Below are 18306 nucleotides of genomic sequence, written 5' to 3' on the forward strand. Positions count from 1 at the left end.
CCACACACACACACCCACACACACACCCACACACACCCACACACCCACACACACCCACACACACACAGCCACACACACACCCACACACACACACACCCACACACACACACATCGACACACACAGCCACACACACACACCCACACACACACCCACACACACCCACACCCCCACACACACCCACACACCCACACACACCCCCACACACACCCACACACACACCCACACACACCCACACACCCACACACCCACACACACCCACACACACACCCACACACACCCACACACACACCCACACATCCACACACACACCCCGTATAGCTTTCACGGACATGTTGGGGCAAGTGCTGCTAGCGAGTAGCACCTATTGAGGCCGACACGGCACACGAGGGGTTGGGTCGCCAGCACCACGCCCCGGCCGCTTTTGTCTCCCCAGTGGGTACTCATTTGAGGCTGAGTCGACCTAGGGGAGTCCCAAGACCGGTTACAAATAATTGTCACTGGTGTTGGCCGTGAGCTGGAATTGAACTCGGGTGGACGGGTTCGTAGCGCACACACACGCCCACACAACAACAACAGCCATCTGCCACAAAGTGGCTTTGACGTCACCACGGCACGAGTGCCAGACTAGGTGCACCTTGAGGCCGTCACGTGAAGTGTGGAAGGCTCTCGCTACTGGCAGTAGATCACGGGACAAACTCAGGTGCCATGGCGGGGGGGGGTTGGCTGACTGAGATGACCGGTAGACGCACCACCAGATGTGCCCCCTACTGTGCCAAATTGCTGCGTTTTATCCGCCCGGCGCTCCGCTCGTTGTTGTGAGCGTCCATCCCCTGCCCTCCGCTGTTGTCGGAGGCCGGCTGCCTCTGACTGCCCCAGTGGTGTCCTTCACGAGCCTCCTCCAAAATTGAGCCTCCTATGCATACGGCTAATACAGACACGGATGGACAGACTGAGAGACGAAAACATAATCTGCCCTGCTCCCATATCGAGTGTCGCGGATTGTCGGTTTCATGTTCGCGAGCACCTTTGGAGGACGTCACGGCACACCGACGGGGTCGGAGGGCAAATCATGGACGGGTTGGTAGATCGGTAGGCATGTAGGTAGGTGGAGGGCGCGTAAGTGTACGTGAGAGTGTGGGTATAGCGGTAGTGTAGCGGTTTGCGCTACGCTGCGCTATGAACGCGGCGACACGGGTTCGATTCCCGCTCACGGCCAACACCAGTGACGATCATCTGAATCGGTCCTGGGACTCCCCTAGGTCGACTCAGACTCAAATGAGTACCTGGTCCGGTGTGTAAACATTGTCACTGGGGAGACAAAGGCGGTCGGGCGTGGTTGCTGGCCACCCACCCCCTCGTGTACCGTTCCGGCCTTCATAGGTGCTCGCTAACAGCACTTGCCCCTACGGTCTGTTAAGGCTACATGGGGAATCTTTATCTTTTATAGATTAGGGGAGCGGTGGTGTAGCGGTTAGCGCGCTATGCTACGGACATGGCGACCCGAGTTCGATTGCCGCTCACGGACAACACCAGTGACAATTATCTGAATCGGTCATGGGACTCCCCTAGGTCGACTCAACCTTTAAATGAGTACCTGGTGCGGTGTGTAAAGATCGCTACTGCGGAGACAAAGGCGGCCGGGCGTGGTGGATCCAAGTCCCGGGCGAAGCCGGGTTGTATAGCTAGTTCACAAGAAAGGGTTTTTTTTCAGGCCAAATCGCCCGATGATGCTACATGTAACTGCCAGCGAAGCCTCACAGCACTCAAATGGTAAATCATGTGGATTTGCTCCCCAACACACAAGCGGTGGGCTGAAGTGGTAACGAATTGGCACGTTTTGTTTACGTGACAAGCCTTATTAATTGGCTGTGTCGGGTGGTGGAGGGTTAACAACACATTTCTATTTCCGCAATGTAACCCAAACAACCTGCATTATGGACGATTTATCCCAAAAAAACATGCATCATGAGTCTGCTGAGGCTATACAGGGGGATCTTTATAAATGTAAATCAATGAAATCATAAGTCTTGGGCGAAACCAGCGGCCTGAGTTCGATCCCGAATTATATAATAGTAATAATTCATAATAATAAATAATTTCCTTCATATTCTTGGTTCTTTCGGTAAAGCCACGTAGAAGAGAGATAATAAAATAATATAAATATAAAACAATAAACATTCTCACGACGTTTAGACTGCAACACTAGCAATCATCATCAGGTGTGAAATCCACAGCGTGAACATTTGTGGATTTCCCACCTGATGATGATTGCTTGTGTTGCAGCCGAAACGTCGTGAGAATTTTTATTGTTTTATATTTATATTATTTTATTATCTCCCTTCTAGTGACTTTACCGAAAGAACCAAGAAGATGAATCCCTGCAGTCGCGAAAGCTTTAAATCAAAACATTTCCTTCATGTCGCGTTTTTCATAAAGAATCTCAAAGCGCTGTACAAGACACAGCAGCAGCAGACACTCAGCATAAAAATACAATTATAAATACGCTTTAATCATACTTTACTAAATGAACTGAACGTTTAATAAGCGGAAGCGTATAAATAGGTTTTAAGGCGCATTTTTAAATGTCCACAGACTCAGAAAGTTCACTGACGTCTCGCGGATGGGAGTTCCGTAGCCTGGGGGCGACACTGGGAAAATCTCGGTCACCCATAGACCGAAACCTCGATCTGGGAATAGCAGAGAAGATCTGCATCATGCCCAGATCTTAGGGACATCGCGGTGACATATTGGTGCAGCATGTCAATCTGAACGAGGTCTGGCCTCCTTATGAAAACCTGTCGTGAACGGTGAGCACGAGTGGTTGGTTGGTGGCGGTGGTGGCGGTGGTGGTGGTGGTAACCCCATCCGTGCACTTATCCAGGCCGTCTCGCGCTTTTAGCTTCCGAGCTGTGACGCGACCGGGAGTTGGAGGCGCATTATGCCGGGGTGAATGTTCGTGTGAAGCAGCTTCCAGCCTCGTCGCTTCGATAATCCTGCGACGTCGATTGCGGCCTCGGGGCCTCGCGAGGAGGGCGGAGAGAGGAGCAGATCGGATGTTTATTCATTTTGTAAATTGTAAAATAATTGCTGACTGCGTGGTGGTGGTGGTGATGATGATCGTCATCATCATTAGCGTGCATTCATTTCTTTTCTCGCTCTGGTCCGTTACTTTTTTTTTCCAAGATTTCCTTTTCCTTTCGGGGAGGGCGTTGTGGGCGCAGTTTCATTAAACAAATTGAAGCACAATATGTTTAATGGAGGCCTGAAAAGTTAATCTGGGTGAAATGAATTCCTTGCCAAATTAAACACTTTTTTTTAAATCCTTTATATTAAGCTCGCGTGCTTGCTTGCTTGCTTGCGTGCTTGCTTGCTTGCTTAGGACCGTGCAAATCTTTCGGTCGTTTTTTAACCCACTTCCCGTGATCCAATCGAGCTGACATTTTCCACAGACTCGTTGTGCCAGACAATTATTGTTCGTGAAAAAAAATTCCCAAAATTTTACACTTTTTAGGCAAAAAAAAATGATTTTACATATATTCAAATAGAACGCATTCATGGCTTTGGCTGAACGTCAGAGTATAAGAGCCCAGAGCGTAACACCTCCACAGGCTGTAGCGGAGTAGCGCAGTTGGTAGTGCCCTCGCTTCCCATGCCAAAGGTCGTGGGATCGATCCCCGCGTCCTCCACAGGCGAATATATTTTTAAATCCTTTATATTAAGTTCGCTGCCACGCATATAAAGGATTTATAGTGAAAAACTTTGTTTTTACGGGTTATACTTATCTGGATTTATGTTTTACATTTTAAATGTAAAAAAATTAACCCGTAAAAACTAAGTTTTTCACTCTAAATCCTTTATATGCGTGGCGGCTAGAGTCCTCTCGTCCTCTGGCTTGAGATGGCTGCCACCTATGGGTCAGATGATTGTCTGCCAGCATTAAGCAATTGGTAATTAAATATTTAAAAAAAATTCCCAAAACAGTGTCAAATTTTGGAAAAAAAATTCACGAAAATTAATTGTCACGCACAACGAGTCTGTTTGGAAAATGTCAGCTCGATTGGATCACGGGAAGTGGGTTAAAAAACGACCGAAAGATTTGCACGGTCGTAAGCAAGCAAGCAAGCAAACACGCAAGCACGCAAGCAAGCAAGCAAGCGAACTAAATATAAAGGATTTAAAAATGGCATCACGTGGTTCACTTCCTGTATTGTTATTATGCTTGAATTTAATCGATCGTCGTCATGACGAGCCCTGGTCGATCCACTGCCGGATGAACACCTTCCCCCAAGGCTTCGCCATCTCACGCGAGCCTGCGATCCAGCAATCCGTGCGCGTGGTCATCGCAACACACGCAACATGTGAGCGATGATTCACCAACCCTCGCTGCTGCCCCCAACACTGCTGGGTTAGAGGTGGTGTTGCCACTTACCCCGGGAGGGGGGGGGGGGGCGCCTCTCTCCCCGTCTCTCTCACTCCACTCCTGTGAAGGTTTTTTGGTTGGCGAAGTTAGTATTGTGGTCTGGGATGTGTTGAGACCGATTTGACTCATTTATTTATTTTGATGTTTTTTTACTTACCCCGGGGGGAAAGTCTCTCCCTGTTTCTCTCTCTCTCCACTCCTGTGAATGTGTTCTGGCTGGATTGGTTGGGAAGTTGGTATCGTGGTCTGGGATGTGTTGAGAACGAATGGACTCATTTATTTTTTTCATAATTTTTCTTATTTTTTGGGGATTTATTGTTGTGGGTGCCATTTCTTCATTTGTTTATGCATTTTTCGATTTTGCTTCGTAGTAGAAGAGTTTTCATTTGCTTGGTAGCAGTAGAGTTTTCATTTGCTTGGTAGTAGCTTTATATGGCATTCGGTCCTTATATAAATAATTTATATTTTTGGTTCATTCGGTAAAGTCACGTAAAAAAAACAAGAATATTAATTCCTGCAGTCACAAAAGTTTAAAGTCAAAATACGTCATTAATGTACAGCGTTATGGGACGCTATTAGCATTAATGCCCTATATAAAATCTACGTATTTTTTTTTATAATTCACGTCTCACTGTTTATCCGCACGTCTGTCCCTCGTTGTATCCCTTCGTGTTGTCTGTGGCTCGTTCTGTCCGTGCGCGCGCGTCTCTCCACTCTCTCCCGCTCGCCTTTCGGAGCGATCTGCCCAGACCCCCCTAACACCAGGGGGCTGCTTGAAGAGCCGGGGTTCAATTGCCACGAGGCACAATTCTCCCCGCCACCCCCCCCCCCCCCCCCTTTAACGTTGTATCGCGGAATGGAGGTGACGCATCTGGGTTGATGGTGTCACGGCCCCGATGTTCCGGGGCAGGCTTAAAGAATCCGAATCATAACACGAGCAGCTCCCCCCCCCCCCCCACTGACTCTACCGACCCCCCCGGGCGACCCCGCCAAGACCCCCTCCACCGACTGTCACCGACCCCCCCCCCTCCCCACTAACTCCACCGACCCCCCCTCCCCAACACAAATTCGATCAACCCCCCCCCCACCGACCCCCCCCCCCACTCCCCCCGGGGGCGATTCGTGCGAATTTCACACGGATTCGTTTAATGCGGCCCTGCTGGAAGTTTGCTTGTTCACGTCTCCGCTGGACGTCCTTGAAGTTATGGATCACACCACGTTCACCCCCCCCCCCTTACTCACCCCCCCCCCCTTACTCACCCCCCCCTCTCACCCACATCCCCCACCTCAATTCTTCTTCTTTCGTACGGCTGCTGCTGCTGATGTAGATGCAGAAACAAACGACGACACTTTCCCGTGCGGGCGGTCAGGCCCAGATAACCGCGCCAGGCGCTGCGGAGTTGTACCGCGACTGCGATGTCTCCTCCTTTGTGTTCGTGGATCAGGGGGCATCGCGTCCGTTAATCGTTGCTGCCGCCTGCTGTGGGTGACCGCCGTCGCAACACTACGACTGGAGAGTTGTTTTTCTTGGTTCTTTCGGTGAAGTCACGTAGAAGGGAAGTAATAAAATAATAATAAATAATGTTTATTTTTATTATTTTATTACTTCCCTTCTACGTGACTTTACCGAAAGAACCAAGAAAAAATAAAATAATAAAAATAAAACATAACAAATTATGTTTTATTTTTATTATTTTATTACTTCCCTTCTACGTGACTTCACCGAAAGAACCAAGAAGACGAATCCCTGCAGTCACGAAAGCTTTAAATCGAAATGGAGAGTTGTTATTTTTGTAACATTTGTGCATCAGGCATCCGCCATCTGCTGCCGTGGTTTGTTCAGTGGACGCGCTGTAGGGTGGGTGGACCACGAGTCTCCCTCGCTCACGCGCGTCCTCTCATCACCACGTGCTCCTCCGTCGGCCGCTCGGTGTCATTCCAAGCACGCGCCTCTCCGTGTTTCTTTGCCCCCTCTTCGGCGCGTGTTTCATTTGCTCTCTCAATGTCTGATCCGCGTTTCTGAGCCATTGTATCCGGGTTATCCTTCCGGATAAGCAAGATAAGAGATGCGGTTTAAAAAAAAAAAGGTTAATCCATTACTGGTGGAGGCAGTGAGGGTTTGTGGGTCACGCACAGATGTTGCGAAACTCCCTTCACGTGGGTCTCGAGGAGGTGGTGTGCTCTGGCTCGATGGGAGAAAGCGGTGCAGCAAGTGGACTAATCGCCATCTTCTTCTAGGTTCTTTCGGTAAAGTCACGTAGAAGGGAAGTAATAAATTAATAAAAATAAAACATAACAAAATAATTCTCACGACGTTTCGGCCACAACGCAAGTCGTGATAATAATTTTATTATGTTTTATTATTATTATTTTTTATTATTATTTTATTACTTCCCTTCTACGTGACTTTACCGAAAGAACCAAGAAGATGAATCTCTGCAGTCACGAAAGCTTTAATTCGAAATTTAATCGCCATCTGTTTCCATCTGTCTGGGGGTAAAGTGTTGCTCCCTCGTGCAAGGCGTGGGTTTTCTCCGCGTACTCCAGTTCACGCCCACACGTAAACACTGATTAATTGAATCTAGATTTGAAGTTTTTTGCGACTGCAGGGTCAAGTCACGTGACTTTACCGAAATAACCAAAGAGTACTGATCAATTGGCTGAAAGCATCTTACCAGATATAGGACCGCAGACCTTGGGCAATTGTTAGGAGCACTGGCACCCACTTGCAAAATAAAGACGTCATCATTCATTGGCTAAAAACATCTTAAAATTATCATTTAAAAACTCGATGCTGGAGAATTCCTGCAAAGAACAGATAAATACGTTAATTTCTTACATTTAAATAATTACGTAGGTAAGGGGTAAAGGCGTAGCCCTGCAATTGCTCGCTCACGCCCCCGCTGGTGGCAGGGGCCACCACTCCAGCGAGCTCTGGAGAGCCGCTCTAGACGATATTTTTGGCCTACTCCTCCACGCTGACCAGACGTTATCGGAAGAGGTGGGAGAGACCCACACATTACCCCACCAAACGCGACCTCTCCAGTCGTCGGACCGCACACGATACTCTACCCATTCATACCGTTGGGCGGGACAGCTAAATACATTCGAAAGCAATCCTATAAATATTAAACTTGTGTCATCAAACAATCTTTTTTGTTTCAAATGTAGATCGTTAGACACACACACATATACGCACGAATTATATTATTAAAGAGCCTGGGAAAAATAAACATCAGTCATGGGGGACACTTTTAAATATCCTAAATAGCAGAAAATTTGTTTTTAAAATTGTAAATCGCGGGGTCCTTTTTGTGGGACCTAAATCAACGCTTGATGAGGATGAGCAAGCGCCTTCTTTTATTTTTTATTTTTTACCAGGTGAGGCCCACCCGAGCTACGTAACTCTTTTTCAGAAGCGACCTACCCATCACGGGTGATAGCTCAATGAAGTTCGCTCACCAACGCGTGGCAATGCATAGCAGCCAAATCCTCTAAACGCGTGATGTCGATTCTAAACGTGGAGGGGGGGGGGGGGTTGAAACCGGAGGAGGACCCGGAGAAACATCCACGCGTCCATGGCGAGAGAGAGACACGCCACCTCCAAATATACAGCAGCAGCAGCAGCAGGCGTCAGGGTCGGGATTAAACCCACGACCTCCTGCACAACAAGCGAGGTAGTCAACATCTCGCCACTGCGGCGCCTTCTTACAGTGGTGAATGGCATCGTGGGAGAACACGTAAATTGGCTCCTAATTTGATCTCAGCCAAGTGACGAGTGACGCGACGCGGGTGGGGATTTTGATCAAAATCTCTTTCGGTTTTTCCTTTTTATTGCGAAAATAAAGCGAACGCTGACGGCAGCCGCGGTCTCAGTGAGCACTTGTGGGGAGAGGGGTTAGCGCAGTCAGATGTGCAACCAAAATAAAGCATTTGACGCGCATCATCATCAGCAGCAGTAGTTTCATCATCAGCAACATCATCATTATCATCAGGTTCATTACACTGGTCAACACACTTTTTCTAGCATAAGGTATTCCAACGGTTGTAAGGTAATTTTGGGGTGCCGATTCCAAATCTGGCATCAGTTTTTGTCTATCAAATCGGGTTTTTGAGATATCAAATATTGCATTTTCAATAAAAACTGCAGAAGAAAAATATTAAATAAATGTGGATATCTACATAAAATGATATTATAAACACACTATCCTAAAAATACAGCACCATATTTTAACATTAAAGCAGTCACTGACTCGCAACAACTTGCAATCATAAGTGACAGAGTTAATTTCGGGTAAAATCAATGAAAATGGGGTATGCCGATAGCATAAAAAACGAGATGTGATAGAGCAAATCTGAGATCAGATTTGGAATCAGCACCCTGAAATAAGTCTAAAACAGCTGCAAAAGTCCAGGCCAGAATTTTTTTTTTTTGACCAGTGTTATCAGCCATGGTTGAATGTACTGCTGAATTGAAATGGAGGCTTCTCTCAAATCGTCGCCGTCGCCACACCACCGCCAGCACATGAACAGGATGTACCGCCACCACCACCATCATCATCATCAATCAGTGTCATCAGCAGTGTCGTCGCCAGTCAGCCCATCAGCGTGAAGCTATCGTACTCCACGCCGCCACCCTTCATTAGCGGGTTCGTCAATTACCAGCAGCATCAGTCATCATTATCTCGCCATCAGTAGGTGTCAATCATCAATCACCGTTATCTTCACGTGGGTCGTAATTAGTCTGAAGCGATGCACGAAGAGCGCGCGCGCGCAAACGCAAAGACAAAGATCCCCCCCCCCCAACGTATAGCCTTAACAGGCTGTTAGGGCAAGTGTTGTTAGAAAGCACCTATGAAGGCCGGCACAGTACGCGAGGGGGTGCTGTGGTCAAATCCACGCCCTGCTGCCTTTGTCTCCCGAGTGTTGATCTTAACACCAGGTACTCCTTTTTTAGGCTGAGTCGACCTAGGGGAGGGCCAGTACCGATTCAGATATTCGTCACGGATGTTGGTGGCCTTGAGCGGAAACCGAACTCCGGCAGCCGGCTCTCGTAGCACCTGAAAGCACAAAGACAAAGATCCCCAGTATAGCCTTTAACAGACTGTTGGGGCAAGTGCTGTTGGCGAGCACCTATGAAGGCCGGCACGGTACGTGAGGGGGTGGGTGGCCAGCACCACGCCCGACCGCCTTTGTCTCCCCAGTAGTGACGTTTACACACCGCACCAGGTACCCATTTGAGACTGAGTCGACCTAGGGGAGGCCCAAGACCCAGATCGGATAATCGTCACCGGTGTTGGCCGTGAGCGGGAATCAAACCCGGCTCAGCGGGTTCGTAACGCAGCGCTAAACGCTACACAAGGGAGAGCACACACACACACACAACGCACACAACGCGCACACACATTCCCCGAGCAACGCCAAGTCAGCCGCTATGCCCTGCCACCGTAAGTACTCTCTCGTGGCAACACAAAAACACGCACGCGCCCACGCGGCGCTGGGTAATTGAAGGCCTTAGGAGCGTCTCCGCTTCCACTAAGCCTCGGCATTAGCTCCGAGACCCGCCTTATAGACTCTGCTAGAAGCCCGTGAGATGTGTTTGCCTTTGTCACGCCAATGCCCTCCTATATTTGCATTTTTCCCCCTTTGCGTTAAAAAGCCCCCCCCCCCCACCACCGCCGCCGCCCCTCCTTAGCTAACTATGATGTAATAATAGACATCGCACGCGCATGTGTGTGTGTATAGTGTATATGAGATATATTCAGATGACCCGTGTGTTTGGCAGCGGGTTAAGGACCGCGTGGCTGTGTGTGCTTGGGTCTCGTTCTCTGCCTCGTCTCGATGCTATCCCGATCGTGCTGTCGGAGTCATTATCCGCAATATTTTGCAGTCTTTTCTTGGATTTTCTGTTTGCACTCAGTCACATATTCACTTTAAGATGTTTTCTCGTTCATGTTTTTGTTTTTTGTTTGTTGCGGTTGCACCCGATGCAAGAGCCGAATGGCTCACAGGGCTATACCAAATCAATGAACTTGAACTTGAAATCACGAGACGCGGCCACCCCTCGGATCTCATCTCTCGCAGATCAGCGAGAGGGCAGCGGAAGCGGATATCATAGAGCTACTATACGAGATCCCTTCAATTGGCCTTGTTTATATCTAAGCTTTGTGTATATATATAAAGCTCGCATTAGATAAAGTGCTGAACTTGCTTACACCTTCCTGCTACAGAAACACACGCACGCACAAATGTTTTGGCACGGCAGTCAAAACTAAAATCGGTATTTCTCAGAAGTGGAATTTTGCCAAATGCGGTGGAAACCTCGTAATTTAACGTGATGGATTTGTGCGCGCGTGCGTGCGTGCGCGCGTGCGTGTGAGTGAGTGCAGTCATCGGTGATCGGGATGAGGCAATTAACTCGCTACACTTGTAGGGACGGTTTAATCGCGGCTGGGTGGCTGAAACTTCGATTTCAACTCAGCTTCTCAACCATCTGGGTGCGCGTATAATGACGTGGCACTCTTTTGCTATCCGTTTGCGTTGTTCCGCCGGTGATTATATTTTCCTATTTCACCTTAATGCTGAACTTGACTCTAAGCGGCCACGAATTTCGATTTAAAGCTTTCGTGACTGCAGGGATTCATCTTCTTGGTTCTTTAGGTAAAGTCTTTCCGACAGCCCTGTTCTTCACCTGAGGACGGCTGCTTGCGTTGTGGCCGAAACGTCGTGAGAATTACAGTATATTTTATTATGTTTTATTTTTATTATTTTATTATTTCCCTTACACGTGACTTTACCGAAACAACCAAGAAGACGGCCACGAATTCTTTTGGCAGTCGGTGGTCTGCGTTCAGAATCTTGACGGGGTGGTGGTGGGGGGGGGACGTGAGGGGGAGGGGTGGCGATGGGGGATTCGAGAGGCGAGCCAATAGCCAAAGCGATCTAAGCAGCGTTCAGCCCTTGATTATTGACGCTCACCATACACCAGTGCAGCCAAAATGCATTATTGTTGTACTCTACTATGCTCCACCGTCTAGCCCCCCCCCCTCCATTTCCACCTCCTCCTCCTGCTGCCCCCCCCCCCCCGTTCCATCCGAATTCCCTCCAACTGCAGAGCTGGCACTGCTGATGGGAACCCATGAAGTCGAAACCAGCCCCAAAGTGTTGTTGTTGTTGTTCTGTTTATAAACGAAATGCCGCACTAACACACGTGTCCAAATAGGGCGACGGACACGTGGTTTTTATTTATTTATTTTCTTATTTTGTAGAGGCTGAGTTGTGGCCGTTGAGTGACCCCACGTGACATGATTCGCCCACGTGGCCCAGCGCCACGTCCGTGATCTTCCCGGTTTGAAAATATAAACGTCGACGCTGCCCCGTTGTTTACTCGTGTGTCAAAGGTCGACGTTTCAAGCAATGGCCCTATCCTCAGAGCAGACCAGGGAACAGCAGGTGGGTTCACCGTCTAAAAAGATCAGCCGAGGATATGTGCTTTTTTATCTCTTCTGTTGAAATGTCGTGATGCGGTGCGTGCAAAGGTGGACATTTTGTCAATCCACTGCTGCATGACGATCTCCCCGAGCTGAAGTCGGTCGTAGGGCTTGTTTGACCATACTTCACCACGTTGGTCAAATGCGGGTTAGCGAGGAGGGGGGGGGGGGTCATTCGCGTTAGGCGGATTTATAGCGCAGTGCGCTAACCGCTGCACCGCCGCTCTCACTCACTGTAAGGCAGAATGAATGACAAATGTGGTTCATATATATTTTTTTCTTCTTTAATTTGTGCTTTGTGTCCAACTGCCAACGCAGTTCCTTCTTTATATATCCCCCCCCCGCCACCCACGTGACAATGAAGTTGCAAGTCAGCTGTAAGATGACAGACGTCGCGTCGGCTAACGAAACGCAAAGAAGAAGAAGCGAGTCGGCTGCAGACGACTACTTGCCTCGCGACTCGCGAAAACAAACTCCGAATCGACGAGGAGCGCCGTGCGCGCCTGTGTCAATCCTCGAATCGCCCCCCCCCCCTCCCAGCACGGGACGCACAAATTGAAAGCGCCGCGCTCCGCACGATCGCGCGATCCGACGACTTTCCGTGAAAAGCGCCCGTCGAGGTTGGTGGTACGGGGGTGTGTGGGGGGATTACGTCTGTCTCGCGATGCCCCTCGCTACGTCTCCTCCATCCCTTGTCGTCTTTAGCGACGGAGCAAGCCGCCTCTTCATCCCCATCCCCCCACCCACCCCCCCGCACGCTTCGCCTGAGCGGCGTTCTTTTGCGGAACGCATCCACTGCTCTTGCCCCAATAATTGCGGGCGAGGCCGTGGTGGGAGTGTGTGTGGGGGGGGTCACGGTGGGGGGGGGGGTCACGGTGGGGGGGGGGGCGAACATCTTTACTAATCCACCGCCCACCCCCCAAAAAATAAATACCCCACCCCCTGCCCACTCACCCCGCCCCCACACCCCCACACCGACTCGTGTCTTCCATCCGCCTCGCAGTGCACGCGGTGCACTGCCCGGAGTTTGTTGCGAGCGCGGCAATAAATAAATAAATATTCACAACCCCCCCCCCCAAACCCCTCCCCCCAACCCCTCCCCCCTGCCCCCCTCTCTCTGTGTGCGCCTCTTCAATGGCACACCCCAGTAGAAGGCAATCAGGGGAAGCCATTCGAGCCGCCGTCTAACCTCTACCCCCCCCCCACTGGCTCGGCTTCAGAGGCATCGATGAGTGGCCCCTCTTAGCACCCCCCCCCCCCCCGGTGTTTGTGCGATGCAGCATCCCACGCAGAGTTGTTGTTGACGATGTTGTTTTGTTGGTCTGCCTCTTGAGTTGCAATCGGGACAACTTGAGGTTGCCTTGTGTGTGTGGGGGGAGGGGTGGGTGCGAATTTGATTGGCTGAGTGTATGTGGGGCTGTGTGTGTGTTTGTGGGTCTGAGTGTGTGCCTGTGTGTGGGTCTGAGTGTGTGTGTGTGGGGCTGAGCGTGTGTGTGTGTGGGTCTGAGTGTGTGTGGGGCTGAGTGTGTGTGTGTGTGGCTGAGTGTGTGTGTGAGTGTCTGATTATGTGTGGGTCTGAGTGTGTGTGTGGGGGTCTGAGTGTGTGTGTGTGTATGTGTCTGAGTGTGTGTGTGTATGGGGCTGAGTGTGTGTGTGTATGTGTCTGAGTATGTGTGGGTCTGAGTGTGTGTGTTTGTGGGTCTGAGTGTGTGTGTGTATGTGTCTGAGTGTGTGTGTATGGGGCTGAGTGTGTGTGGGTCTGAGTGTGTGTGTGTGTGTCTGAGTATGTGTGGGTTTAAGTGTGTGTGTGGGTCTTTGTCTTTGTGTGTTGTCGTGACCTCGTTGGCAGCAGCGAGCCTTCCACACTTCACGTGATGGCCTCAAGGTGCACCTATGCTGGCACGAGCGCCGTGGTGACATCACCGCCACTGAGTAACGAATGTCGGTTGTCGAGTTGGTGCTGGTGTGTGTTTGTTGATGTGTATCTGTGCGTGTGTTGTGTATGCATGCGTATGTGTGTGCGTGTATGGATCTGCGTGTGTGTGAATGTGTGTCAGTACGTGTGTGTCTGTGCGTGTCAGTGTGCGTGCCAGTAGACATGTTGGATGGCCGTCTGGAGTAGATATTGCGGGATAAAGCGCACGCGTTGATCCCTCTACTGATATCTGTACATTCGACACGCCGTCCACATGCACAGTTTCATCATCATCACCACCAAAGACAAAGATCCCCCATATAGCCTTGACAGACTGTTGGGGCAAGTGCTGTTAGCGCGTGCCAGCATCTATGCAGGCGGACACGACACACTAGGAGATGGGTGGCCAGCACCACGCCCGACCGCCTTTGTCTCCCCAGTGGCGATGTTTCCACACCGCACCAGGTACTCGCTCGAGGCAGAGTCGACGTACGGGGTGGAGGAGGAGGCGGCCCAGGACCAGTTCAAATAATCGTCACCGGTGTTGGCCGTGAGCGGGAATCGAACTCGGGTCGCCGGGTTTCGTAGGGCAGCGTAGCGCTGACCCGCTCCACCACCATCACCGTCATCACCATCATTGTCGTTGTGGATGTCGTTATTGTTGTTGTTGTTGTCAGTAGCGTGGTTGCGATGGGTCCTGGTGCAAAGATTCAAACGGGCCCTCCCCCCCCCCCCCCAGTCCAAGCCCCCCACCCCCCGGCGCAATCGCACCGCCTGCACACTCGATAGCTACGCCGCTCGGCTGTTCCTGCTGCTGCTGTTCCCGCTGCTGCTGCTGCTGCTCGTCGTGTTTCATTCGCTTCAACTCTTCACCGACTCGGGAAATCACCCACCGAGACTCTCTCTGTGGTTCGCGAGGGTCCCGCGACGGAGACGTTCTGGGGGTCTGGGGGGAAGGGCAAGTCCCTTTAACTGAGTAGTTTTGTTTTTGTGTTTAACGTTGGCGACTGTTTGTTGCGTCGATTTTGCACGGAGGGGGGAGAAGTTGCAGAGTGTCGGGAGGAGGAGGAGGAAGCCCATGCTCACGAGGGGTACAAACAGCCGATGTTAGCCAACGATTACGACGATGTCCAACAACCACGTAGCAGCTGGCGACGCAGTCAGCCGGGGGGGGGGGGGGGGGCGTTGCAGTGATCTCAGTCAGGAGATCGCAGTTGGTGGGTCGAGTCAGCCCATCATCACCATCATCGTCATCATCATCCACCGAGGGTCGATAAAGTGCGGAACCAGTTTGTAGACAGTCGCAGTGAGTGGGTCGAGTCAGCCCATCATCACCTTCATCGTCATCATCGTCCACCGAGGGTCGATAAAGTAAGTAGCCTTGTTTGTAGACAGTCGCAGTGAGTGGGTCGAGTCAGCCCATCATCATCCACCGAGGGTCGATAAAGTGAGTAACCAGTTTGTAGACAGTCGCAGTGGGTGGTCGAGTCAACCCATCATCACCATCCACCGAGGGTCGATAAATTGAGGAACCAGTTTGTAGACAGTCGACAGTGGTGTGGCTCGCCGATGGCCTGGCCCTCGGCATTGGAGCGTGGAATTTCCACCACCGAGTCAGACCCGCCAACGAGTGCGAGCGTCCAACGCTCACCCCAGCGTAGCGACCCTGGGGCCATCACCTCCTTCCTTCTGCCAGTTCCATCTCTATTGTGCAGTCGATACCAGTGGCGAATTAAATTTCGTAAATTAATGATTTTGTTTGTTTCATGGAACCGCCGTGGCTTCTCCAAGGCGTTGAACACGCGATCAGTAACTCACATCTCTTCTCATTCGGAGGCCCCCTCCTAGTGGCAGCTTCCCCTGTGCGGCACGAATGTGACTCAGCACCTCGCCTGCAAAGCGGGCATTTAGTCTGTGCCAGTAGGGGCATCATCATCACCATCACCACCATAACTATCATCATCATCGCCAGCACCATCATCATCAGCATCATCACCATCGTCATCACCACAATCGTCATCATCGCCATCACTATCATCGTCATCGATAAAGTGAGTAACTATCATCATCACTACCACTTTCAACATCAACACCATCATCATGACCCCACCGTCATCACCATTACCACCACCATCATCACCACCACCACCATCATCATCACCACCACCACCATCATCATCACCACCACCATTATCATCATCATCATCACCACCACCATTATCATCATCATCATCACAACCATCATCATCATCACAACCATCATCATCATCACAACCATCATCATTATCACCACCATCATCATCATCACCATCACCACTATTATCATCATCACCACCACCACCACCACCATCATTATCAACACCATCATCACCACCACCACCATCATCACCACCACCACCACCAATATCTGACTCCTCCGCTTTAACAGCACACGCGGACCATGTCTCTCTCTCGGCTCTCCTCTCTCTCCGGCCCACTCACAGGAAGGGCACGAACGCCCTCTCCTCCACCAGGCTGATGGACAGGTTCCTCAGCTCGTCGGCCGACTCCACGGCCCTGTACCCCAGCTGCGCCAGGGTGTCGTTGCACGCCTCCTGCACGTAGCGGGCGATGTCGTAGCTGAGGCTGAGCCTCCATCCCTCGGCGGCGGCGGCCGAGTCGCGACTCGTCGAGTATTTGTAGCGGCCCAGCTGATTGTCGCCGCGTGTGTTGCTCATCACCCAGCCCGTCACCGCCTTGCCCATGGGGATGCCGGCGAAGCGGTAAATGTCCGCCGCCTTGCCCAGCGGGTCGCGCGCCAGGTCCTCGTATCGGACGAGGAGGTAGCGACCGCGCAGCCAACGCGGCCTCGACATCCCCGTGCGCGCCGAGCGCACGAAGTCGTCGCACGTGGCCGTGATCTGCCCCGCGTCCAGTCGGTAGGGCATGCGGCCCGTGGCGTTCCAGATCTTCCACGCCTTGAAGGTCTCGGTGAAGGTGAGCATGCGCGACGCGAGCACGGCGCGGGGGTCGCGCACGAGGTGGACGATCTTGAGGTCGAGGCGCGGGTCGTCGGCCATGAGGCGCAGGTCGCGCACCTCGGGGATGCGCACCGTCTTGATGGCCACGTGCGGCCGCGCGTGGCAGGCGCGCGTCGCCAGCGTCACGTTGAGCGGCCCGCAGGCGCGCAGACAACGCTGCTCCTCCGGCTCCGAGGACGACGACGACGACGATGAAGATGACGCGGAGGAGGGCGGCGAGAAGAAGGATGACGACGACGACGACGACGATATTAATGATGATGATGGTAATGATGACACTGCCGCCGATGATGACGACGACGTCGTCGGGGTGTCGCCGCACACGGGCGGGCTGCAGAGCGCGTTGCTCGCTCCCCGCCGGAAGAGGCGCGCCGTCTCGTGGTCCCGCGGCGCGGGCCTGATGTAGTTCTCCAGGAAGTAGAGGTCGCAGTCGAAGAGGTTGCGCAGCAGGTCGCGGTAGGCGCCGAGCAGCGAGCGCCTGTCCACCGCGTGGCGGAAGCGCAGGCCCGTGTCTACGAAGGTGGCCTGCACGTGGTAGAGGGGCTCGAACAGGTAGAACACCTCCGGGTTCTGGTTGAACAGCTGGCCCATGAACGAGGAGCCGCTGCGCGTCGTGGCGAAGATGAGGATGTGCTTGCGCTTCGGAGCCGCCGTCGCGGCCGTCTCCACGACCTTCGCCACCTTCGCCAACTCGGAGGGCCTCGCTCGGGAATCCCCTCCCGTTCCTCCGGCGCCAGCGATGGCACCGCCGGCACCGGCACCGGTGGTCCCTTTAGCTGCCGCGGCCGCCGATGCCGCTGCCTGCGCCGCGCACCCGGAGAGGCGCGGCATCCTGCCGAAGGTGAAGAAGCAGCGGGGAGGCGCGTCGGACACGTCGCACATGTAGAAGCCGTAGGTGCGGATGGTTCTGATGGCCGTGTACTGGATGCCGAGAGAAGCGCACACCACGAAGACGACCACCTTCCACGAGCACGCCATGGCCGGGCTCTGCGCCTGTCCATAGGGGCGAGGCGCCTGCACGCACGCGGACACACACACACGCACACACGCGGACACAAACACACACGCGGACACACACACACACGCACGCGGACACACACACACCGCAGGTACTCATTTCAGGCTGAGTCGACCTAGGGGAGGCCCAGGAAAGGTTCAGATCATCGTCACCGGTGTTGGCCGTGAGCGGGAATCGAACCCGGGTCGCCAGGTTCGTAGCGCAGCGTAGCGCTAACCGCTACACTACCACATGCACACATGCACACAAAGACAAAGATCCCCCGCAGAGCCTTAACAGACTTTAGGGGCAAGTGCTTTTAGTGAGCACCTATGAAGGCCCGAACGGTACACGACGAGGGGGTGGGTGACCAGCACCACGCCCGACCGCCTTTGTCTCCCCAATAGCGATGTTTACACACCGCACCAGGTACTCATTTGAGGCTGAGTTGACCTATCCCCGT

The 18306-nt window shown here is 52.1% G+C and overlaps 1 protein-coding gene across 1 annotated transcript; it reads right to left on the reverse strand.

The window, feature by feature from the left end:
- Positions 1–14991: 14991 nt before the first annotated feature.
- Positions 14992–17854, reverse strand: CHST1 (carbohydrate sulfotransferase 1). Its single transcript, XM_078597279.1, has one exon. It carries the CDS (start codon positions 17822–17824, stop codon positions 16304–16306), a length of 1521 nt encoding a protein of 506 aa, XP_078453405.1. The 5' UTR covers positions 17825–17854; the 3' UTR covers positions 14992–16303.
- Positions 17855–18306: the final 452 nt, after the last annotated feature.

Source organism: Lampetra planeri, chromosome 8 (assembly GCF_965212315.1).
Source record: "Lampetra planeri chromosome 8, kcLamPlan1.2.h2, whole genome shotgun sequence".
Lineage (NCBI taxonomy): Eukaryota > Metazoa > Chordata > Hyperoartia > Petromyzontiformes > Petromyzontidae > Lampetra > Lampetra planeri.

Coding starts and splice junctions, on each gene's coding strand:
- CHST1 (XM_078597279.1), bottom strand. CDS start 17,824: ATGGCGTGCTCGTGGAAGGTGGTCGTCTTCGTGGTGTGCGCTTCTCTC.